This window comes from Guillardia theta, assembly GCF_000315625.1.
Source record: "Guillardia theta CCMP2712 unplaced genomic scaffold GUITHscaffold_11, whole genome shotgun sequence".
In the NCBI taxonomy this organism is placed as follows: domain Eukaryota; class Cryptophyceae; order Pyrenomonadales; family Geminigeraceae; genus Guillardia; species Guillardia theta.
Genome location: NW_005434663.1, coordinates 216,108 through 239,638, shown reverse-complemented (window position 1 = coordinate 239,638; position 23,531 = coordinate 216,108). Strand labels below are relative to the sequence as shown.

At 54.4% G+C, this 23,531-nt stretch overlaps 7 protein-coding genes across 7 annotated transcripts; 3 read left to right on the top strand and 4 right to left on the bottom strand.

Moving 5' to 3' along the window:
- Positions 1–4,792: 4,792 nt before the first annotated feature.
- Positions 4,793–5,206, bottom strand: GUITHDRAFT_66031 (hypothetical protein; the record flags this gene model as incomplete). Its single annotated transcript, XM_005838347.1, has 1 exon — positions 4,793–5,206. One exon carries the CDS (start codon positions 5,204–5,206, stop codon positions 4,793–4,795), a length of 414 nt encoding a protein of 137 aa, XP_005838404.1.
- Positions 5,207–5,710: 504 nt separating this feature from the next.
- GUITHDRAFT_66095 (hypothetical protein) lies at positions 5,711–6,415 on the bottom strand (the record flags this gene model as incomplete). Its single annotated transcript, XM_005838346.1, has 5 exons — positions 5,711–5,801; positions 5,842–5,945; positions 5,995–6,066; positions 6,112–6,269; positions 6,316–6,415. Coding segments are annotated over 5 exons (525 nt in total), but the record flags the coding sequence as incomplete, so codon positions are not given.
- A 448-nt stretch (positions 6,416–6,863) lies between these two features.
- On the bottom strand, positions 6,864–7,723 carry GUITHDRAFT_150899 (hypothetical protein; the record flags this gene model as incomplete). The annotated part of the gene is made up of 5 exons (XM_005838345.1): positions 7,367–7,723; positions 7,268–7,308; positions 7,122–7,221; positions 7,003–7,074; positions 6,864–6,953 (listed from the first exon to the last, which is right to left on the bottom strand). Coding segments are annotated over exons 1-5 (654 nt in total), but the record flags the coding sequence as incomplete, so codon positions are not given.
- An 814-nt stretch (positions 7,724–8,537) lies between these two features.
- On the top strand, positions 8,538–13,506 carry GUITHDRAFT_134358 (hypothetical protein; the record flags this gene model as incomplete). Its single annotated transcript, XM_005838344.1, has 6 exons — positions 8,538–9,761; positions 9,804–9,935; positions 9,983–10,364; positions 10,446–10,588; positions 11,222–12,706; positions 13,423–13,506. 6 exons carry the CDS (start codon positions 8,538–8,540, stop codon positions 13,504–13,506), a joined length of 3,450 nt encoding a protein of 1,149 aa, XP_005838401.1.
- Positions 13,507–13,850: 344 nt separating this feature from the next.
- On the top strand, positions 13,851–17,627 carry GUITHDRAFT_161512 (hypothetical protein; the record flags this gene model as incomplete). The annotated part of the gene is made up of 26 exons (XM_005838343.1): positions 13,851–13,868; positions 14,001–14,035; positions 14,086–14,229; positions 14,290–14,346; positions 14,728–14,806; positions 14,853–14,879; positions 14,928–14,980; positions 15,026–15,155; positions 15,247–15,432; positions 15,477–15,515; positions 15,653–15,736; positions 15,777–15,854; positions 15,919–15,971; positions 16,015–16,087; positions 16,140–16,223; positions 16,397–16,444; positions 16,551–16,596; positions 16,639–16,705; positions 16,749–16,791; positions 16,836–16,894; positions 16,939–17,038; positions 17,081–17,146; positions 17,188–17,231; positions 17,271–17,328; positions 17,369–17,457; positions 17,504–17,627. Exons 3-26 carry the CDS (start codon positions 14,219–14,221, stop codon positions 17,625–17,627), a joined length of 1,698 nt encoding a protein of 565 aa, XP_005838400.1. The 5' UTR covers positions 13,851–13,868; positions 14,001–14,035; positions 14,086–14,218.
- A 74-nt stretch (positions 17,628–17,701) lies between these two features.
- On the bottom strand, positions 17,702–20,459 carry GUITHDRAFT_102687 (hypothetical protein; the record flags this gene model as incomplete). Its single annotated transcript, XM_005838342.1, has 17 exons — positions 17,702–17,780; positions 17,843–18,183; positions 18,228–18,371; positions 18,413–18,449; positions 18,501–18,586; positions 18,638–18,703; positions 18,767–18,998; positions 19,046–19,093; positions 19,138–19,192; positions 19,240–19,450; positions 19,505–19,696; positions 19,748–19,816; positions 19,874–19,960; positions 20,013–20,058; positions 20,110–20,205; positions 20,257–20,361; positions 20,398–20,459. 17 exons carry the CDS (start codon positions 20,457–20,459, stop codon positions 17,702–17,704), a joined length of 1,956 nt encoding a protein of 651 aa, XP_005838399.1.
- A 1,028-nt stretch (positions 20,460–21,487) lies between these two features.
- GUITHDRAFT_102686 (hypothetical protein) lies at positions 21,488–23,500 on the top strand (the record flags this gene model as incomplete). The annotated part of the gene is made up of 16 exons (XM_005838341.1): positions 21,488–21,614; positions 21,660–21,721; positions 21,767–22,042; positions 22,089–22,176; positions 22,234–22,310; positions 22,358–22,384; positions 22,434–22,479; positions 22,532–22,605; positions 22,653–22,720; positions 22,770–22,827; positions 22,868–22,933; positions 22,989–23,018; positions 23,065–23,142; positions 23,189–23,220; positions 23,270–23,366; positions 23,414–23,500. The coding sequence occupies 16 exons, from the start codon at positions 21,488–21,490 to the stop codon at positions 23,498–23,500; spliced, it is 1,293 nt and encodes a 430-aa protein (XP_005838398.1).
- Between the last annotated feature and the right edge of the window lie 31 nt (positions 23,501–23,531).

The following is a 23,531-nucleotide window of genomic DNA, read 5'->3' as shown; positions in this document are numbered from 1 at the left end:
ATGTTATTCCTCCTGCATGCTCCTGCTGCTTGCAAGTTGCTTGATTGCTTGACCCTTAGGCTGCTTGTCTGCGCGGCTTCGCGCTTGGGCTGGCGATGCCGCGTCTGGGTGCCAGCAGTGCTGGTTCTTTTCGGGCTTGTGTTTTGTGTGTGTTTGTGCAGCTTCTCGCTGTGGACTGTGTGCCTGGAGGTTTAGGTTGTTCCTGCTTTGTTTTGCTTGAGGCACTTTTTACCTTCTGCCAGTAAATCCTATACATACATACCTCGACGCCCTCCATGTTGCAGCGTCTGAGAAGATTCGCAAACATCGCGCTGCATATGCTATGACTAGAGAGACATAGGATTTACTGGCAGAAGGTAAAAAGTGCCTCAAGCAAAACAAAGCAGGAACAAGCTGAACCGGCAGGCACACAGTCCACAGCGAGAAGCTGCACAAACACACACAAAACACAAGCCCGAAAACAACCAGCACTGCTGGCACCCAGACACGGCATCGCCAGCCCAAGCGCGAAGCCGCGCAGACAAGCAGCCTAAGGGTCAGGCAATCAAGCAACAAGCAGCAGGAGCATGCAGGAGGAAGAAAATCCCTTAGACGCGATACCCGGAGGCAGCCGACTGACCACTGTCAGTCGAGACGTCCGCTCCCGCCACAAAGCGGGCGGCCGCGGACGGAGAAAGGGCAGCCGCCGACAAGGAGCCGGCGTTGCCCGGGGGTCCGCCTGGGACTAGTAGGTCCGCCTGGGACTGGTTCTTTTCGGGCTTGTGTGAATCTATGGATTTACTGGCAGAAGGTAAAAAGTGCCTCAAGCAAAACAAAGCAGGAACAAGCTAAACCTCCTGGCACACAGCACACAGCGAGAAGCTGCACAATCACACCCAAAACACAAGCCCGGCCGCTTCAGGTATCTGGCGGACATCATTGCTCAGCGCTCGATGCCTCTTGAGGATGTAGCATTTGGTCGGCACTTCGTTCCTGATGATGGACCTGCTGCTGAGGTCTTGGCTCGCAAACGCGCCGCCACCAACCAGCGCCTCACCATGTAGCTGACGCTGGAGGCGCTCTTGTCTGGTGCGAGGCGCATGACGCCCTTGCGGGTGCAAGCACTTCTCGAGCCAGAGGGGGTCTAGAAGATTTACTGGCAGAAGGTAAAAAGTGCCTCAAGCAAAACAAAGCAGGAACAAGCTAAACCTGCTTGCACACAGCTCACAGCGAGAAGCTGCACAAACACACACAAAACACAAGCCCGAAAAGAACCAGCACTGCTGGCACCCAGACGCGGCATCGCCAGCCCAAGCGCGAAGCCACGCAGACAAGCAGCCTAAGGGTCAAGCAATCAAGCAACAAGCAGCAGGAGCATGCAGGAGGAATAACATCCCTTAGACGCGATACCCGGAGGCAGCCGACTGACCACTGTCAGTCGAGACGTCCGCTCCCGCCACAAAGCGGGCGGCCGCGGACGGAGAAAGGGCAGCCGCCGACAAGGAGCCGGCGCTGCCCGGGGGTCCGCCTGGGGCAGCGGACGGATGGAGGCTGGACACAGGAACACGGTACCGCTCGAGGTAGTCCTCCTCGCTAGCCTCCGAGTCAGCGGTAGCCGCCCGTGACGGCGGCGACGCCGCAGCAATGCCCAAGGACCGACGTGACCCGACCGATGCCGGGGAGGAAGCAGGCGAGCTCGGACCAGCAGCAAGCACCCCAGTGGTGTCGAGCTCTCCGGAGGCACCCGACGTCACAGTGAGGGACGGAGACGCCTCGCCAGCTCCGCGCCCATCGTCGGCGCCACTCGAAGTGTTTCCCCCATCGGAGTCGGAGACCTCCGGCGAAGGTTCCTCCTCGGGCGACTCGACAAAGTCCGAGGAGGAGCTGTCCTCTGGCTCGAGAAGTGCTTGCGCCCGCAAGGGCGTCATGCGCCTCGCACCAGACAGGAGCGCCTCCAGCGTCAGCTGCATAGTGAGGCGCTGATAGGTGGCGGCGCGTTTGCGAGCCAGGACCTCAGCAGCAGGGCCGTCATCAGGCACGAAGTGCCGACCAAACGCCGCATCCTCAAGAGGCATCGAGCGCTGAGCAATGATGTCCGCGAGATACCAGATGAAGCGGAGGGTGTCAGGATGCAGGGTACCGTCCGTCGAGATGGCCCCCCACTTGGTCAGGTCGGCAGAGCTACCAATGTAAGGGTGGACCAACGTCACGTCCGCCATCAAGCCCTCGTACTGCTCGGACCCTCGATCGCGGATTCCAGGGATGTGGATATCGCCCTTCATCTTGCGGCCATGAGGATGGGAGGGTACCTGCCGTCGAGAACGAGGATCCCCGACTGTATCGATGACGCTCTGAAGACCAGCTTCGTTCAGAAGGGAAAAAGTGCCTCAAGCAAAACAAAGCAGGAACAAGCTAAACCGGCTTGCACACAGCTCACAGCGAGAAGCTGCACAAACACACACAAAACACAAGCCCGAAAAGAACCAGCACTGCTGGCAACCAGACGCGGCATCGCCAGCCCAAGCGCGAAGCCACGCAGACAAGCAGCCGAAGGGTCAAGCAATCAAGCAACAAGCAGCAGGAGCATGCAGGAGGAATAACATCCCTTAGACGCGATACCCGGAGGCAGCCGACTGACCACTGTCAGTCGAGACGTCCGCTGCCGCCACAAGCGGGCGGCCGCGGACGGAGAAAGGGCAGCCGCCGACAAGGAGCCGGCGTTGCCCGGGGGTCCGCCGGGGGCAGCGGACGGAGGGACAGCTCCTCCTCGGACTTTGTCGAGTCGCCCGAGGAGGTCGCAAACTCCGACGGTGGAAGCATCAAGAGTGCCGGGAGCTGGGGAAGCGTCTGCGCTGCGCCCGCTGAGGATCATAATGAGGAGGACTGTTTGCATTACTTGGAGCGGTACATGTCGGGGGCTGCCCTTTCTCCGTGACAGCGGTGGCTTCCTACTTTCGGTCTTGTGTTTTGCTAAAGAGGAGAATGTTTACTCGGAGAAGGTAAAAAGTGCCTCAAGCAAAAGAAAGCAGGAACAAGCTAAACCTGCATTTGTTGCTGTGTTAGGTGCATGAGGGTTTTACTTGTTCCAAAGGACTGAGTTTTACTCGCACAAGGTTCCTGCTTTCTTCTACTTGAGGCACTTTTTACCTTATGGCCGCATAAACTCCAGTGTTGAAGGTTTACTCGCAGAAGGTAAAAAGTGCATAAAGCAGAAGAAAGCAGCAACAAGCACAGCTCCACCTACTCTGCACTCGGAGTGGCATATCCAGCGCGGTGTTTGCGAATCTTCTCCGACTGCAGCATGGAGGGCGTCGAGGTTGGCTTCCTTTCCCCACTTGGTGAGGTTTGAGAGTTTTACACGCAGAAGGTAGAAAGTGCCTGTTGTGTGTTTTCGCTGTGTTGTGTGCGTGTAGGTCTTAGTTGTTCCTACTCTCTTCTGCTTGAGGCGCTTTCTACCTTATGCGAGTAAAACTCTCTTGACTTGTGCGAGTACAACTCTCTTGACTTGTGCGAGTACAACTCTCTTGACTTGTGCGAGTACAACTCTACTGGCGCAGGCCCTCGAGTCGCCCGAGTGCGTCTGCTTGCCGCCCCTTCACATCTCTGATGGTTCCTTGTCGACCGTCACGCGAGTGCTGTACGCCCATCGCCATCCTCCTCCTGCGGAAGGAATGAATTCCTGCATGGCATGAGGTCAAGCGAATGAGATTTGCAAGGGGGAAGCGACACAGGGATGTGCGCGTAAGCCTGTAGGAGCTCCTCCTTTGTCTTCATCCTCCTCACTTCTTTTGACCTCACGACATGCCTGAACTGCCTCATCGTCAGCTCCCCGCGCTCTCCCGCTGCTCCATTACTGTGTGCATGCTCTCTCGGTACGCCTGCGCCTGCGTCAGCCTCTTGGAAGGGCATCACGACTGACCCACCGAGCTGCTGGGAGAAACTGTGGCAATGACGAAGATGCGAGACTCGTGCCCCATGCTGTCCTCCAGCACCCTCGTGAGCACCGAGCTGCGGAAAGGAACGTGGGAAATCGACTTCTCCGCCTTGCGTCCCTGCGACTTGCGAGGCGCATGAGTGAAGGAAGAAGAGGGTGGGGGCTTGTTTACCATGAGCAGCTGCTTCTCGGCCAAGGCGGACATGACAGAACTCCATGACTACTCCAACTGTGTCAGTACGAAACCCGCAGGGCTGAAGCTCACAAGAACAGACTTGTCGATCGACACCTGCGATTTGTCAGTCTCCTCCGACATGGCATGGCCGATGCTCTTACAGCTTGCGCAGGTACCCTCAGAGCCTTCATCATCGCGCTCTCTTCTGTCCCGGACTTGCGGGAGAGCCTTACCAGGTGAAGCTTGCTGAAGGTCTTGAGATCTTCCACTGGCGCCCTGCTCGTCATCATGTGATATTATCTTCTTGTTCCTGGCAGTCTCCCGCACCTGTTGGGATGCGGATGAGGGCGGTAGATGCGCGAGCACAGCTCAAAGCTGCACAGCAAGGTCGCTCCGTTGCTGTCAAGCTCCGAGGAGCGATGGGTCTGCCAGGGCAGTCACTCAGCTAGAGGAGGGGGAGGGCAGTAGCGCTCACAAGCCTGACAAACTCCTCGCACTCGTCGGAGGTTGTAAGATGCTTCCAAGTCAGCCCGACAACGTCGCTTCCTGTTCCTGCCCTGTTGCTTCGCACGTGCAGCTTCTTGGTGAGGTCTCTGCTCAGCAGGTCGACCACCTGCTCCTGCTCTATCTTGTATAGACTTCCCCGCAGCGTCAACTTCCCTTCCATCACCTGGCCTCGCATGAGCTCCTTCCTCAGCTCCCCCTCAGTGCGTCACCTCGGGCTGGTCGACAATCTCCTCCAGCAGACGCGGGAGGAGGCCGGGGTCAACCTCATGCCCTAACATGGTGTGTCTCCTGCCGGTTCCCTCCTGTCCGTACACGAACACCGACACCTTGTATCCCTCCAAGAAGTTCTGCAGGCACACCCTCCCGAGGTCTGCGAAGACAGTGCGGTTGCTGGCGTAGGAGGCTCCTTGTTGCGCGTCAGGGTGACCAGGAGGAGCAGATGAGTCGTACACGTAGTCGAGCACAAACACCTTCGCCTCCCGCGTGTCAGGCTCCATGAGCGCAAGGTAACCGTTGTCACAATCCACCCGCACGCACCTCTCACCCTTGATCGCAAGCTCGCGCTCTGACATGGGACGAACGCGAGCGGCAAGCAGCACCTTCCTATCCATCCCTCCGTTGCTGCTAGAGACCGATGGCTGGCTGTTGTCGTCTGAGACCTCAGGCGCTTGCTCACCATCCTCATGAGCCCTGAGTTGCTCATCGAGCCAACCTTGAGTCTCTCCCATCAAGATTGTCACATGCAACTGACATAACCGTCAGAGCTTCTACCGACCTTGTAGCGCATGTTCGACCCCTCCAGCCTCGGACTCAGTCGCCATTCGTTCACTTGCTCTTTTCTCCTCCTGCCTCTCCTACTAGACCTGCTCCCTAGTCCCCGTGCTCCTACCTCCTCCTCCCCTTGCTCCTCCTCCTCCTGTACTCTCACTGTGTGAGAGTCCAGCCCTTGACAAGGCTAGTCAAAAGTCAAACACACCAGACAATGAGGCGGACCTGCTGTCGGGCTCTACTAGTGACGAGCGTAGTAACCCAAGAGTCTCGTTCATTGCGCAGCCGCGGGAAATGAAAGAGCCACTAAGCTAGCGAGATGTAGAGAAGAGATGACAGGACGCGGTTTAGCTCACAGTATGATTCATTCCATCTATCAAGTGCTGCAAGGAGGAAAAGGACGCCACCCAGCTCTCTGGCGATTCCTTGGCGCACCTGCTGTATGCCTCAGGTCTTACGCGAGCGACGGCACCTCTACCTGCACAAGTAGCCAGCGCGGAGTTGCATGGCTTGAAGGGACTCGACGACGAGAGCCCGCGGGATGTCGATCTGTGACAGCATCTCTCTGAACGCCGTCACATCCTGTGCAACCTAAGCCCTCATCCCCTCTCGCTTACATCATTTCACATACCCGGCTCCTCGTGTACTCGCGTGTTCCTATCGCCGTCGCATAGTGCGCAAGGCGCAAGAGATGTTTGAGCTCCTACGCTTGACTCATTTTCAACAGGCGCTTCCTCGCCTTTCTCACCTCCCAGAAGGCTTGGGCTCTGTTTGGAGGATACAGCATCCCTCCCTCCTTCACCAGCTCCGGCTGCAGCTCTGCCAGCCTCTCCTGCGCTCCTTCTAGAATGGTTCCTTGGAAGTCTCGCATGATCCTGGCTGCCACTCTGCGGATTTTGGCCCCATCTGACATGAACGTGAGCACAAGCAACGCCACAACCACATCAACAACCAGCCGAGCCCGTGGAAGCCAAGGCAGTTTCAATCCTTGACATTTCCGAGTCGTTGAAGAAGCGCATGTCTTCGTCTGCGGCAAGGACAAACTCTTGGATAGGAGGAAACGTTTGCTGACATCAGCAGCGCATGAGCGAGCAAGGAGACTAGACTTGTCGGCCTGCATGCTCACCTGGTACAACACACTCGCATCTAGCTCCCTCCAGCCTCCGCCAACTTCGTTCACCGCATTGGGGATGAGAACACAGAGGCCAGGAGGCTGCAGCTTCCATAGCTCAGCCTTGAGACGAACGATTTCACCCTCCAACTTTTGGAGCTCTGGATTGTTTGAGCGAACTTTCTCAAACAGATCAGGTTTGATGACTCCCAGCTCTGGCGTGGCAACGAGGCGGTTGATAAGGGAGGCTGTTCGGTTAAGGACCTGATCACGCGTCAACTTGCAGGGAGGAGCAAGGTAAGACCTGCCTCAAGCCGGAGACGCATAAGCTCTCTCAACTTCTCCCTCACTTGCTTCGCTTCTGCTCGTCGATTCACCACTTCCACCTTCCCAGAGTTCACTTGGTGCCAGTAAGCGTCTCGAATGAGCTTGAGCTCCTCCGGTGTCGCCTTCCTCTTCTCAGGTGTCATCGTTGCATTCTGTACATCAAGAGCTTGAGAGAAGCTGGAGGATGGACTTGCATCCTACCCGATCTACCATGGTCTTCGGGTCGTACTCCTTAGCCAGCAGCACCGGCCAGGCCATGTTTCCGATCTTTGCCTGCCGCACAGTCAGATGAAGACGACAGCACAATAGAGGTCAGGCACCACATGCAGCACGATCGCTCTCTCGTGCTGCTGGTAGGAGTCAAACTCCCAGTAGCTCAGGTCTAAGTTGGCTTGGTTCCAGAGGTCACCATCGAGAAGCCTACTTCAAGTTAGTCCAGGAAAGCAATCTTGATTCATGCGCTCACGTCGATTCATCCACTGAAAGAAATATTGAATTCCTGCCCATCTAAGAACAGAAGAAACCATCACAACAACGAGGGCCCCACACAAAAAGGCAAACAGACCTGAAACTTCACTGACTCTTTCTTTACGGCTGGGGCAACAGGAAATATCACCATGACTTCTCGCTCCTTGTCTATGATGATTCTTTCGAGTGCACCATCGGATCCCATTCGCAGACTTGGAACATTCGTGGCAGGTCCATTGCGATGCTGCAACCTTACTTTGCGCGTTTCCGTATCCCAGCTCTCAAGTGCATGCTTCCGAGGATGGCAGAGAGGCGGCATGGTTCTGAAGCAGTTCAAGCTCGTCGTGGCAGGAGCGAAGGAGAAGCAGGTCTCTCCGCGGCCTCTCCCTCCTCCTACAGCCGCGGAGCTCCAGGCCAAGCACAGGAGCAGCGCAGTGAGCGAAGACATACTGCTGTGATAAACTGAGTAACCTAATCAAATATTAGGAAGAGAATTGCTGGAGCTAAAATGAATATCGTCCCTCGTTACGTATCTGTATCACACCACCCAATGTATCAGATCTGTAATCTAACTCTAGAGGAATTTTTATTTTTCACCAACATTATTTGATCACCCCCCCTTTCAACTTTATTTTCTGGGGTGGCAGGGAGATTGCCTTTTTTTTTTACTTTACACAGTGTAATTTAACATTTATATTTATATTTGTACTACGATATCGTATTTTATAATTTAATATCCATATAGCATTATATCTCGCAGTACCTGAAATAAAATGTTTTAGCCATGTACGCTCTTTGGCCGTCAGCCCACCACATCGCCAGCCTCGCCGGGTCGCCATGTCAATGCGGCACTTGTGACCTGCTCCTTGTGCTGAGCGAGCCCCACTCCTCCTGCTCTCTCGACTTCTCTCTCTTCATCCTCCTCTCCTCATCCTCCCCTTCTCGTCTTCCTCTACTTCTTCTCCCTCCTCCTCCCGCCCAGCCCCCCTCACGTTGTCATCTTCCTCTCTCTCTGCATTGTCGACTTCCTTCTCACTGCCATCGAATCGGATTTCTTGTTGCTCATAGTGCAAGAATTATCCTCAGACGATTGATTTGAGGCAAAAAGCAGCAAGCTTCTCATCCCATGGAAGGGGTTCCGTCTCGGATCGCCTCCATGACGTTACTTCCTTGGGCTTCAACACGGCCTGCCGTTGTGAACCAAGGGGTAGGTCAAGCGAGTGCCAGCCGCACATGACCCTTTGTAGTTGTAGAAGGACAATCCATCAATGATGGGTCACAAGCATCTGAAGTCGACCGGTTGGAATAGAAGTTTGTCGCAACATGATTTCGAGATATTCTTCGATCCTGCCATCTCGCTTGAGAACAGGTCAGAAGCAGACGAAAGCTTTCATGTAGCCTATGAAAACCAAGAGGATTGCTACCCTCGTCTACTTTCATCCCGCCTCATACGGAGACGTCAAGGCCCTTTTCGATTGAAGATAGTTGACATCTTCAACTCCGCGCGGAAGGATTTCAGGTTACTGCAAGTTCTTCAGCTCCTCGGCGCCCGATGCTTTCACGGCGAGGTGTATGCAGGGAGGACGCTTGACCGGAGGAAGAAGAAGAATTCTGAGACTGGATCCATTGAATGGCAGGAGGTCTACGATGACTTGTCGGACTCTTCGAGGCCGGAGGATGTCGGGGTAGCAGAAGAGGAAGCCAAGAACAAGGAGCTGCTGGATTATCTCTCATCTGTGGCTTCAAAGAATGGCAACAGTCTGCAAGACAAGCTCATCTTTGCTAGGAACAACATCTTTAGGAATGAATCGTGGAGGGTCTTCTGTTCGAGGCGCCCGTTTTCATCAGCGGTGACTTTGAGATGGATGCAGATGGTTCTCTTCGTCGTCGGTCTGCTCTTCCTGCTTCGACCGCCCAATGCGATCTTGTTTGCTCCCTGGTCTCAAGTCCAAGAGCTGGAGATGCAAAGCTTCTCTCTCGTGCGCTTTCAAGCGTTACAACTTCGCAACGGTGCAACGGGGAAGGCGATCACAAGCGCTGGGATCTCTTCTTTCGGCATCATGCGAGGAGGCTGCCCTCTACTCCATACCAACGCGTCTGCTGCTGACGGCAGCTCTGAAATCCTCTTCTTTCCTTCTCCGACGTCCTTTGATGGCTGGTTCCTGACCACCGGGAAAGGGCCTGTAGATCAAGACCCCGTGAAGTTCGCGCTAGAGGGATCACACGACGGCGTTAATTGGCGACTGATCACGCTCTCCAAACAGTGCGGAAATCATCGAGGAGAAATACTCTCCTCCAGGCAGCAAGTCCTCTCCGACGTCCCTGAGTTCCATCTACCTGCTGCCAGAAACGTCGCGGTTCCCTTCAATTTCATCGATTTCGATTGCCTATGGCCGGAATACGCCTACATCGTTGCCAGGGCGATCTCCGGCCTCATCATGCTGGCAGCAGCTGTTGTTGCGTTCCTCGAGAAGTACAGCATCCCCGTGAAGGTGAGATTTCTCCAGCTCGCTGCCGGGCTGACGCATCAGCAGATCATCTCCTTTGGCTTCACCTTCCTCTACCTGTTGTCGTTGTGCTCGAGCGCCGTCCTCATGGCAAATGGCCACGATTACAAGCTCTCTGTCTATGGCAACCCCGTCAGTCTCCTCATCGAGGCGTTGGTGGTGAGAGCGAGGTGGCTGTTGGTCTTCCGTCTATGACCCGCCTGCAGGGCATCACGATCTTTCCAGTGCCGCTCATCGTCAGCGAGGCGCTTGTCTTCGAGCAGACCATCTGCTCTAGCATGATTCTCATAGTCTCGGGTTTCACTCTCGCCAAGTCAGAGGACTGGCCTGTCATCTCCATCGTCATCCTCGCCACCGTCTTGTTCCTTGTGGTCCTTAGGGAGCGCATTCGATGGAACGGCAGGAGGATCATATCCGGGGACGTGAAGCTCTTTGAGAGCGAGTGGAGGGAGTTGCTGGAGCAGGGAGAGACGTTGCTTGTGCTCGACAAGGTCAACAAGGTGGCGCGGGCGATGGTCAAGAGCGACAGCTCAACTCTGACTCCCAGACAGCAAACTATGATGACGTCGACGATGGCGTGCGTGGAAGGTGTGAACATGGGAAGTGAAGGAGCAGCAGCGAGCCTTGCCTCCAGGTTTAGCTTCCCCACTGCTCGAACTGAATTGCCAGCTCCGTCTTTCCGCGTGCGATCCACCAGAGATCTTCTTGACGGTCCGACTGGGTTGGTGTCATCGCGCCGCCTCCACCTCTGGGAGCGAAACAGCCCCATGTTCTCCTCGTTGATCGCCAAGTTCAACGTCTCCAGCCAGCGCGTCACGTGTCTCGATCAGCTGTACGCGCAGGCTGTTTCTATCGAAGAGATCTTCCGCAGCCAGGTGAAGCAGGTGGCCCTGAGAAGCCGAGGCTACTTCCTGTGCAAGCCCGGGACCCCGCAGGCCTTGTGCCATGGCTGGGCAGGAGGAAGGGGGTACATGCTCTGGGAGGAGGTGAGCGAGCTGCCGGAGGTTCACGGGTGGGTGCAGTGGGCAGAGCTCAAGTACGTGAGCAAGGCGATCGAGAAGCTGACGCGCTCCTACGATTCTGACGTGAGTCGGCTGGTTGACATCGTGAGGGAACGAATCGCCTTCGACAATCTCAACGACCTGCTCGCCGCCCTCGTGGCGCTGGAGGAGGATGCGAGCCTAGAGGTGGTGAGGGTCAAGAACCGGCTGGACTTGCAGTACAACACCTGGCTGTCTGCGGGTTACCGGGATGTCTGCGTCAACGTGCGAATTAAAAACGCAGAGACGAGGCAGCGAAACCTGACGGGGCACGTGTGTGAGCTGCAGCTTGCTCTCAGGAGCTTCCTGGACCTCACCAACGACGAGCAGCACAAGCGTTACATCCAATTCCGCCGCATCACACACTTCCAGCGCTACACCGAAGTGCTGCATCTCCTGCAGCAGGCATGGACCCACGTGCGGGGCTGGGTGGTCTCAGCGCCGTGGAGGAGGAGGAGGAGGAGAGGAGACGACGAGCTGCAAGAGGTTCAGGTGATGACGCAGGGCAACGAGGCGAACTTGCGAGTGGCCGGGCAGGAGGGCCTGAGGGAGCGACAAGAGGCTTCGCTGACCACACAGGAACGCCTTGCGGCGATTATGCAGCAGAGGAGCTGCTTCCCCGGCGACCTGCTTATGTCGCGACTGTCGGAGTTTCGTCTGGCGGTCAAGAACGCTGACACGGCGAGCGTGCTCTTCACGGACAATCCTGTCTTTCTCTCCATCCACAAGCCCTGGATCAGAAGCATCATCGGGCTCGCCGGCATCTACTTCCTCTACTACTTCTTCAACCCCCACGGAAGCCTCCAGCAGGCTCTGGGCACCAACAAGTTCTCAGCTCGCTCGGTGTCGCTTGAGTTCGCGGACCCTCCGGCCCCTCCCCTCAGCCTCGTTGCTGACTTTGCGCTCACGCGCGATGGCTGCAGGGTCCCAGCTGAGACCGTCACCCAGCTTGGCACTAAGACGATTCGCATCGACTACACTGATGATGTAACGGCAAACGGTTACACTCTGAGCACTCGGCCAGCATCCTCGTCAGAGGTCACGAAACTTGAGTTCTCCATCTCCTACTCGTCTAGTAGCAACCAGACCTTCGCCCTCTCCGCCGCTCCCTGCCGCTGGGGCATCGACTACACGGCCTGCATGGCTGTCCCTGTCGGGCACGTGGAGGCAGGAAAGAAGCTGGTGATCGATATACGCCCGCCCTGGTTCTCCATCCTCGGCACTTGTGTTGTCTACATTCCCATCTTCATCGGCTGCCTCGCCGTGCCGGTGCTGACGCAGCAGGGGAAGACGATGGCGCCGACAGCAGCCTTCTCCTTCTGCTTCTGGGCCCCCGGGTTGATGGAGCTCATCACAGCTGGAGCCTTGGCGAGGTCGGAGCATGCTCAGGACAGCTTCTACTGGTGGGTCATCGGACTGACCTCCCTCATCTTCGGCTACATCGTGCAGTTCGAAGGCAAGCGCTTCATTTCCTTCATTCCCTTCAACTGGGGCTTCAACATCAGCGGTCTCATCCTCTACAACCTTGTCATCATCACGCCCTCCCACGCGACCTCGTGGGTTCCCATTAGCGCCACTATCATGATGGGCTTCTGGGTCGTCTTGATCAGCCTTCGGCAGTACGTCCTCTTCAAGTCCTGGCATGCGATCGCCCCGGACAAGCAAAAGTACGACAGAGCGTGGGAGGAGCTGAGGGCGAGGGAGGAGAACAAGATGGAGATCGACAAGCTTGCCAAGGTGGTCGCGCGACAGGACACGAAGAACAAGTTGGTGCGGCAAGCCTTTGCTGCGTCCTCTGCTCTCCTCGCCGACTCTGAGGCCCAACACTGTAAGTTCCTCGAGACATACGAGGGCGTGCATCCCAATCCTCTGCTCTGCCGCGTCAAGCTGGTGTCCAGCTACGTCACGTCCCTCGACCAGCTCTACGTGCAGGCAGCGCTGCTGGAGCCTTACTTCACCATGAAGGTGCAGGAGTTTGCGGGGGCCTGCCGGGGCTGCTTCCCGCTGGTGAACGCAATGGACTGCTTTGTGAGGTGGGACGAGATGAGGTGGGGGAACGGGAGCAACCTGAGGATCAAGTGGGCCGGGCTCAAGAGCGTCGACCGAGCCATCGAGAAGCTTTCGCGGAGTTACCTGGGGGACGTATCCAAGCTCGTAGACGTCGTGCGTCAGTGCATCATCTTCGAGGACATCAGCGACCTGCGCTTGTGCATTGAGAGGATCTGCGATGACCCAGAGATTGAAGTAGTCAGGATCAAAAACAGACTTGACCCTCTCTACAACTCCAAGCTGTCCGCAGGCTACAGGTGCTTCCTACTTGCTCCCTCGCTCGCGTCCTCTCCTCTACCTCTTCTGCTCCTCCTCCTCTTCCTTATCTTGTCTCCTCTTTTGTCTTTGCGACCTTACGGATCGTGGCTGGCAGGGACGTGGCACTCAACATGAAACTTACGAGCCCCAGGACGAGAGCGCTAGGCCTCTCAAACCACATATGCGAACTCCAGGTAAAGTTCGACTGAAGCAAATGCTATGCCTTCTCATGAGCATTCTTCTTCTCTCACTCCTCCTCCTCCTCCTTCACCACCATCAGCGTCTGATCTTGTTGGCAGCTCGTTCTCGATCGCTTCATGACCCTCAAGACGGCTGACGGGCACAAGCGATACGTGGAGTTCCGAAACAAGCGATGCGAGTGAATCGGTCGCGCTGTAGATTATTAAAACTGGTGCACTTCATTTTAAAAATGAAAACCTTTGATCGGGATGACGGGACAAACATAGAGGCACGGTAGGAGACAAGAAGTTTGCGAACAAGTATGAATGAGATACAAGTATGAGATACAAGTATGAGGTACAAGTATGAGCTACAAGTATGAGCTACAAGTATGAGGTACAAGTATGAGGTACAAGTATGAGGTACAAGTATGAGATACAAGTATGAGCTACAAGTATGAGCTACAAGTATGAGCTACAAGTATGACGTACAAGTATGAGATACAAGTATGAGGTACAAGTATGACGTACAAGTATGAGATACAAGTATGACGTACAAGTATGAGGTACAAGAATGAGAATATGGTGATGATGCTGCAGCGTGTTATGGACGAGATCAAATGAAGTGAATTGGGGACTTCTTTTATTGTCTGATTTTCCTTGTGTCCCTCTTCTCTGCTGTGACATCACTACTGCAGCTGACACTTTCTTCAGTTCTCCAACAGCATGCTTCGTGAGTTTGACCGATCGTGAAAGTATCAGTTCACACTTTGACTCCCTCAGGCCGCTTTCTCCTCCTCATGCTCTGCTTGCAACTCGTCAAAGGCTTCTTGACTGCCCCCTGTAACTTTCTTTGTGCTCACTTGACTGATCCAATCAACCTGAGCCGGCAGGTCTCCCGCCATCTCATGGCAGGATGTCGTCAAGGTTTCTCTTTGGCTTGTCTGAGCTGATGTAGTGATGTCCCTTCCCTTGCTCTCCTGTCAGATGGTCATCACCGGAGTCGCGTTTGATTTCATGTCGGCAAAGGCGACGGGCGTCGAGGTTGTCCTATCTTTATACCAGTCTCCATCTATCTTTCTACCAGTCTCTATCTATCTTTCTACCAGTCTCCATCTATCTTTCTACCAGTCTCCATCTATCTTTCTACCAGTCTCCATCTATCTTTCTACCAGTCTCCATCTATCTTTCTACCAGTCTCCATCTATCTTTCTACCAGTCTCCATCTATCTTTCTACCAGTCTCCATCTATCTTTCTACCAGTCTCCATCTATCTTTCTACCAGTCTCCATCTATCTTTCTACCAGTCTCCATCTATCTTTCTACCAGTCTCCATCTATCTTTCTACCAGTCTCCATCTATCTTTCTACCAGTCTCTATCTATCTCTCTGCTTTGCCCTTTGTCATGAAGTCAGGTTCTCCCAGTTTGGCGCTTCGCTCTCAGCAGGACGATGCCTTCGCGGTCCTTCGCTCGCTTGCTGATGTTGGCAAGTTGTCAGCGCTGGTGAGCAACAGAGAAGCGCATCCAGTTGAAGGTGACAAGGCGGCAGGGGGAGCAGAACGACTCAAGCGGGATGGTCGAGCTGCTTGTCACTTGAGCACACTCATCTCACATGCCAGTGAAGGTCCTAAAGGTCCGCGAGCTGATAGCTGCGGGAGAAGTTGAAGACGCGAAGTCGTAAGTGACAGAAGCTGAAGTGTCAGTTGTGATGTGATGCTGCAGCTTGCTCTTGGATTCTTTCTTCTCGCAGCAAATGAACGACGAATATCTCATTGAAATGTGCAAGTCACTTGAAGGAGTAGATCAGCCTATCAATGTAGATGACGTCATCTCTTTCGCCAAGTCCTCCCAGGTAGTCTCTTTCTCTCTCTCCCGCATCTCTTCCTCTTCTTTTTCCTCTCTTCGCTTTAACCCGCACCAACCTTTCTCTCATCCTCTTACAGCTGCCTGTGCTTGTTCGCATTGACGGCTTCGTTGCGGTCGCACGGGTCCTGGGCGTTGGTCTCGGCCTCTCAGCGGAAGCGTCAGAGGTTTTGAGGCTGGCAGAGGAGGAGGTGAAGTCGGTAAAGGAAGAGAGAAGCAGTGAGCTTCTGCGAGCCAAACTCGCGAGCGCGAGGAGCCAACTGCATGTACGAGAGAGCGAGCGAGGCGAGTCCATGACGTCAGCAATCAGATGCGACAAGGAAACTACTTGAAGGCATGGGAGACGCAGGTAAGACGTTGGGGTGAGGCAGCTGGGGCTGAGCTGGAGTTAGAGTGAAGTTGTGAGACTGATGGACGAGCATGCGTCGAACAGCTCGGAGGTAGCTGGGAGCTGACGTGTCGCTCCCTCTCACTCTCAGCCCCCAGCTGTGCGTGGAGGTCTCGGTGCTGGCGTCGGTGGCGAGGCAGAAAGGAGAGGTGTACGAGGCGAAGCTTCTCTCCCTGGTCCCTGTGCGCCCGGATGCGCCTTGCTGGCTGATGTGAGGGACAGAGAGCCATCAACCTCCTTCCTCCCGACCAGCCGCTGCTGGCCGCGCTTGTGCGAGGAGAATACGGCTCGACGCTGTTGGTGAGAAGCAGAGAAGGAGGAGACGATGAGGAGGAGGAGGCGTCTGTCAAGTTTGCTGCTGCAGGCGCTTGGAGACATCGATGAGGCTGTGGTGGAGAAGCAAGCGGTGCTTGACATGTGAGGGAGCGAGCATGAGAATCAGCGACTGATGAGACCTCAGCGTCGTCCTCGCTGTGGGACAAGAGAGTCGAGCAGCCGCACAGGCTCTCGACGAGCTGGGAGTGAGCCTGCAGGTGATGACGGGGGAAGCCGGGGGGGTGGAGGAGAGACTGAGAGGGACAACAGGCACAGGGGAAGTACAAGGAAGCAGAGAAGCATCTAAGAAAAGCCTTGGAGATCCGCGAGAAGCTTCAAGGAAGATCGAGCGATGTGCGGAAGTTATTTGACTTGACGAGCTCAGATAGCCAAGACAGTGAAGTCGTCGCTTCCTATCTCAACCTCGGCTCTTGCATGATTGTATTCTCGTTCGCTTCTCGGAATGGCTGCAGTGATGGTGGTGAAAGGAGATGGGAAATTCTTCGATGGGATATCAACTGCGACAGAAAGCTCTAGAGATTTGCAGGAATTCTTTGCCGAACGATCATTATCAGGTAGAACATCAGCTGATTTTATGTATGCTCACCTCCTCTCTCCCTCCTTTCTCCATCTCCTCTTCTCTCATTCTCGTCGTTTCCTTGTCGCTTCTCTTCACCTCAGACTGCATCAGCTCTGATGAGTGTCGGCGAGGCTTTCCTAGCCAAAGGTGAAGAGGAGAAAGGGATCAAATCGGAGTGACCACCTCCAGGCGAACTACAGGAGGCCCAGGAGCACATGGAGGAGGCGATAGAGATCTGGGAGAGAGCGCTTGGGAGGTTTCTTTGCTCACCGTCTCCTCTGCTGCTCACACGTCATCAGCACCAGCCCCTACCTCGCCTCTGCTCTCTCCAACTTGGCACGTGTGAGTAGAGGGGCTGGCAGCTGCCTTGGCCTCAAGAACGGCAGGTGCTGGCGGCCAAGAAGGAGTACCAGCGAGCCCTCCTGCTGTTTCAACGGAGCCTGAGGTCCCTCACCCCGTCCTCTAGCGGAGCTGAGCCTGAGCTCGCAGCATCAAACGGCAAGTCTACGGTCAAGCTCACCCGTCCATCGCGACCTCTCTCAATCACCTCGCGGGGATCTGGGAGGAAGGCTTCAACGACCGCGACGAGGTAGAGGAGGCGCCTCCCGTTCGGCCTCTCACTGCATGGCAGGCCTTCAAGCTGCGAAAGGAAGCGCTGGATATGCTGCAGGAGACTCTCGGCCTTGAGCATCCCAAGGTGATGACGTGGGAGCTCGACGGCAGCTGACGCGGGTCAAGGTGGCGGTGCACATGAACAACATGGCAATCCTGGAGGCCAAGAGGTGCCTTGACTAGCCTCCGCTCCTGCTCACATCGAGCAGGGGAAACTATGCGGAGGCTTCGGAGCTGGTGCAGCAGGCGCTGAAGATCGACGAGGAGGTGGAAGGGAGGAGGGGGAGGCGAGGCTGACCGGAAACAGTTCTTCGGAGCAGAGAGCCCGCAGGTGGCGACGGACCTCAACTCCCTCGCTACGTTGGCGTTTCACTGCGGAGAGAAGCAACTGAGCAGGTGCTGATGGAGAGACGAGGGGGCGGGGGCTGATGAGGAGGAGAAGGCAACTGTATCAGCGCGCCTACGACATCCGTCTCAAGTGTCTCGGAGAGGAGCATCCTCGCACGCTGGCGTCGCGAAAGAATTTGCTGTTAGTGCAAGACCAGATCAACTCAGATGAAGTCTGATAGCGCAGACCATCTCTATTGTATGCTACTGTTTCAAATCATTTCAATCGTATGCTATTGTTTCAATCCTTGCACTACACGTCTGTTCCTACCATACACGTCGCTTGAAATTGGTACATCTCATCCCTTGGGACCCACCTTCCCTCCTTGAACCTAGCGAGGAACAAGTCAGATGTGACAGTCTTGTTTCATACACCCAGCATGTCGCTGCTCACCTGAAAAATCTGGGCTGGTATGCTTGGTTTCTCTTTGCTCGCTCCTTACGGATTCGTCTCTGTTCTTCCTCGATCTCGTTCTTGATTCTGTTGGCGTCCTTCATATCTCGCCGTGTCAAGGCAGCAGACAGTCTTGACCAAACGACGAGCGAGTCTGTCGGCAGGCTCGCTTTCTTCATCTTCACTTGCTCAACTCCGAAAAATTTCGCGCTCTGGTCGAAGTCGTACATAACCTCCTCTTCCTTGCTCTCCTCGTCTCTATAAATCAGCTGCGTATCCCAGTGGCCGTAGATGCTCCCGATCAGCTTCTTGACGCCCTTCACCTTACTCTTCACCTTGCCCTGCACCAACTTGAGCGCGAGACTTCAGCCGCAACAGCCCTCACCTCCACTCTGTGCCAGGACCCCCACATGCCAAGCCAGCCAAGCGGCTTGAAGTTAAGCTTCGCCGACAGTCCCGTCTGCTCGCACTTCACCACAACTTTCCCAACCCATTCAGCTCCTCTGGAGCCCACGAAGAGCCCGCGATACTGAGCCATGTCACAAGGCTAGCGACGAGAAGATCGACTACCTGCAGACTGGGGACTGTCATCGTGTACTCTTCGTTTCTGTCTCAAATTGTCAGGATCAAGCACGGCTCTCGTGTGGGATAAGAATACAAGTGCATGATCTTCAAGACTCGCTTGCCCTTGAATGGAACCAGCACGCAATTTCCAGTGAATGTCGGGTTAATTTCCGCAGAGGCCTGAAGGAGAGGGGCATGAGGGGAGGGCATTCGAGTGGACAGCAGTGATACAGTGATGTTGATGCCCAGTCGCTCGTTGTTGAGGAAGAAAGCTGAGATGGGCGGGTGGTGGGAAACCTAGCAAGGGAGGTTCACCTGCACTTGCAATGCGAGTATGCTTCATGCCACCTGCTCGCAAACCACCTTGGTCACGCAGGACGAGTCTCCATGCTTGTACGCCCAGACGCAGGTCTCGCCTAGGATGGGGTTGTAGGGCTTCTTGCCATCGAAGATCGCTCGGATCACTCCCGACACCTGCCCAGTCCCATGCGTGAGCAGGAGAACTTTGCCGGCTTGAGCAACATGAAAGCGGACGACAGACTTGATGCGATCTAGAGCAGACGAGTTGGGAAGCACGATGCTCTCCAGGTGCCTGCTGTCACGATCACCTTCAAGAGCTGTGAGCAGGAGGGGGCAGACCTGCCGTGCTGCATGACGTCTTGGATCCTCTCTAGCGTTGACTCGGGCCTGGAGGTGGAAGATGAGTGAAGGGTGAGGGGGCTTTCGACAACCTCAGGAACTCGGCCGGTATCAGCATGGAAGTGATGTCGCTTCCCTTCCTCAGCCCTGTCTTGCGGTCACGTCTAGAGGACGGAGAGGGCTGCAGCGAACACCTCCTAGAAGAGTCTTCCAGCTGCTCTGCTGCTCTCTCGTTGTGACATCTTGAACCCAGCTTGGGGACCTGGTTAACTTCCTCTCATGAGGGGGAGAGTGGTTCTTCTTTCCGTTGGTCAGCGACTGCTTGTGACACTTTCTTGCGTCCATGCTCGAGGTCGAGCTTTCATCTTCATCCCGATTCGCTGCTCCTCCAAAGGGAATCTTTCGCTGCATTCAAACAAAGCTTCAGACGTCAACGCCAGCCGCCCGTGTTGGCCCCACCCCCTTCAGTAGATGATGACTGTCAACGGATTCCGAGCTCAGGATGGAGGAGCTTGTGGATATGACGATGCCTTCTCCCAACGACTCCTGATCGGGGTCTGACTTGATTGAAGCAAGACATTCAAGTTGCTCTAGCACCTGGTGAGGCTTGTAATACTGGAAATCCAACTTCTGAACTTTTTCTATTTCGTTCTGCACTCGAGGTGAACAACTTGCAGATCTCAAAGACGGAAGAGTGTAGACCTTACAGCTCGCAGTCCTCGCAATCATTCTGAGCAGCTCTGCATTGATACCGAACACTGACGGAGCGACCTATTTCAAGACGACAACAAGTGTGAGAACTTGAGGCGTTGACTCAAACGCGATCACCTCTGCCATGAATCGAAGCACATTCTCATGTCCGTAAAACGCAGCAATATGGGCCACCGTCCATCCATCGCAATCTTTTGCAAACAACTGAAGTGACATTCAACATTCAAGACCGAGTCAACAGAAGCAGTGAAACAACGTGTGAAAGGCTCTTCTTTGATAAGAATTCGAGGATTTCTCGTTGTCTGGCCAAGAGGTTAGTCAGTAAAAGCTTCTCATGGTTCAGTTCCGATCACCCGTTTGCTGCTGCGCTGTGTGCTGGAGTGAAGAGATCGAAAGATTCGGAGAAGAGACACTCATTGTTCAAACTCGAGAGGTAAGATAGAATGTCTCTGTTGAACCTCTAGGTTAAGACACGTAGCACACATTCAAAGTCAGAGCACAGGTGCCCGTAGAAGGCTGCGATGTGAGCGGCGGTGTGACCGTATGGATCGGAGTACATCAGAAGGTGGGGGTACTGATTCAAGACCTCTCTGACTTTCTCTTCGCTGAGCGCGCAAGTCAGCCATCTTTCAATGCATCACATCACTTGCCTTCCTTGACCGGCAGCCTCCAGGAGCTCAAGGCCAAAGTCTACCTGAGGCATGGGGTGCCGTCCTCCGAATGCTCTGGTTGAACACAACCTTAGCTTCATCGGCGAGGAGACGGATGCGACACCTTATGGCACGGCTAGGAGAGCTTCATGTTCTCTCGTGCATCTTCAAGCGAATGTTGGGAACCATTCCTTCTTCCCTCGTCATCTAGCAGTGTGACATTCAGACTCAGCCGCTTGGCCGCCTCTCGGGCACATCAGACAACACAACATGTCACCCCCACTGCTGCAAGCAGCTAGCCAGTCGCTTTGCTCCTTCCCTTTCTCTCATCATCTCCTCCCCCCATCGTGTTCCTCCTCTCGCGCCAAACATTTCCATCCTCTTCTATCCACCATTCTCTGACTTTATTAGACGGCGGGCCCTACCAAAGAATTCACAGTACCATTGGTACTTACAAGTAGGAGATTTTGTACCATATTTTTAAATATTTTTATTTATTACTTCATATATAAATTAATAATGAAGCTTCCTATGTTGGACTTGCTGGCTGGTACTGGAGAGAAACAGGAATTTTCACCAATAAAACAAACACATAACGGGAGCTGCCCACGCAGTTGGAGTATTTGCTCTAGTACTTGATTGCTGCCCCACACAAAACCTCTCTGGCGAGCTCGTTGTACGCGATATGCGACGCCAGGGGGATGGCGAGCAATGGAGAGGGAAGGCGTAGGACGAGGCAGGTGAAGCTAGAAGTGACTATGAAGAGAAGGGCCAGGAGGATAGGGAGAGAGGGAGAGGGAGAGGGAAGCAGAGAGGGAGGGAGGGAAAATGAGATCATGGAGGGAAAATGCTGTTTTGATGTGGCCTGCAGGAGACTGGTACTTGACTCAAGGTCCTCATGGTGCAAGGCAGACATTCGTTGCTTGGATGTGTCCTTATGGCGTCACTCTCGTCCTTTCAGTCTGCTCAAATTTCTTTTCGACTACCTTTGATTGAAAGGATTCGACTGCCATGCCCAAACCCCATCCGGGGGGGATCGGAGGCTACCGATCACGAGCGATTGTTTCAAGAGTTGTTGGACATGTCACACTCAACTTCAAGTCTTCGTCTTCGAAATGGCGAACGCGGACGGGGATTGTTCACAAACACTTCGCAGCGCAAGGGCGACACGTTGCTCAGGATCCCGCTGGAAGCTTGCATCCGCGAAGGTGAGTTGCTCCTCTCGCCGCTCGTTGGATTTGAACTGCCGACAGCGAGGCATGCAAGCGATGAAGAAAAGTCCAAGATCCTTTCACGTGCGACCACAGATGTCGAGGTCCTGCTGGTCCACCTCTTCCACCATTGATCTTAGTCGCCTCAGGACCCAGAGGCGTTGACTTGGGACGTCAGAATGGCAATCAAACTGTTGAAGAAGACAGGAAAGCTTGATTCCGACGACGAATCAGTGATCCGCTTCTTTCCTCCTTGTCTTTCATTCGGTGAGGTCAGAGTGCAGGAGATATTTTGGATGAAATACCAGGACTTGCTTCCAAGACCAGACACCCTCTCCCAGGTGGCTCCCTTCCTCGTCTCACTCGCCGTTCTGACTGTGAGTCAGCCCCTCTGCTTGTCGCCTTCCATGCTCTCCGAGTTTCAGGTGCCCGCAGACTTGTTGCTCACTAAGTGCGATGAGACCTTGAAAGCACTCGGAGCTTGCCACTGGCGGCCTCATGCAGCAGCGGAGGTTGCGTATGCTTTTCCCTGACCTGATGCCAGCGGCAGACAGCGCAGGTTTGTCACACGTGTCATTTGTGGAGCTGTCTTGATGGTTTCATGCCTCAATTGCAGACAGCGATTATCCATCAAACTTACAATGGGCGTTTGCCTGCGTACGAAGTCGTGCCTTCACCGTGACTAGTAAAAAGGTGTTTACTCTTATTAATCTTTTTCTGAAGTCTGTAACTTTCTGCAGCAGAATGCTACAAGCACTGATGAGGAGGTTTCTTTGTGACTGCTATTTCCAACGGCACATTCACTTTCTGTACAAGGATGACGAGTTTGCTTTTGTACCTTTCTTGGACATGACCAATCATGGTGTACAAGCTTGTTCCGTCTCTGCCCCGGTTTGAAAGATAACATATCGCAGGTGATCCCAACGCCGACTTCTTTTGTGATCGAGCAAACAATTACTTCGTGCTCCATGCGCTAACAGATATCCCTGTACGTTGTGCTTGTTTCAACACGCACTGTCTGAGGATACGTCACAGGAAGGAAGAGAGGTTTTGATTTCCTACCGAGCTGAAATGTGCAATCGGATCTACCAAGCGTTATACGGGTAACTTACGACAATATTGCGACGTTGTTGCATGCTCAAGCTTTCAAAGGTTTGTTCCTCAGGGCGGCAACTACAATGACAACATCGAGTTTCCTGACTCACTGAAGGTCATTCGCATGCTTTGTACTTAGATTCAGCTCTCCTCAGGCAGATGAACTGATGGCGCCTCTTCTGGAGCAAGCCCTGGGACTTGATCAGCCCGACGGAGAGCAGGTAACCTTTCTCGCTCTTTCTCACCCTCCCATTGGATGCTCACCATGCTTGTTAGATCCTGTCGTCTGATCCGCGACTGAACTCGGTAAAGGGGGCTTGTTTGTGACAGGCGTAGCCAACTTTATTTCCAGGCCCTCATGTCCTTTCCCCTCACCATCGAAATGCCGGAGGATGGAGTTGACGGCAACGCGGAAGTTGAGAAAGCTCAGGTGAAGTGCGATTCAAGTCACTACGAGAGTGAAGTTTGAGTCTCAGAAACTGCTGGACTATGTGACAGAGCAGCGAAGGTGAGGCACATGCTCTGATGGAGATGGTGGATGACGAGGAGGCGACCAGGGTCATGTCGACGACCCTCGAGGAAGATCTCAGCCTGGTGACGGACTACACGAGAGATCCTTCCTCCCTCGACCCGAGAAAAGTTTCAGCAGTCCATGTGAGACATGCGAGGCTGCAGGGTTGACTCTTGACTTGTAGCCGCAGTACAGGATAGAGAGGAAGAGACTGCTGGACAAAGCCATGGGGATTCTCCAAGGATACATCGATGTTCTTTACAAGAGTGGCAATTAATCTCACACGCTGAAGGGAGATGACATCCAAC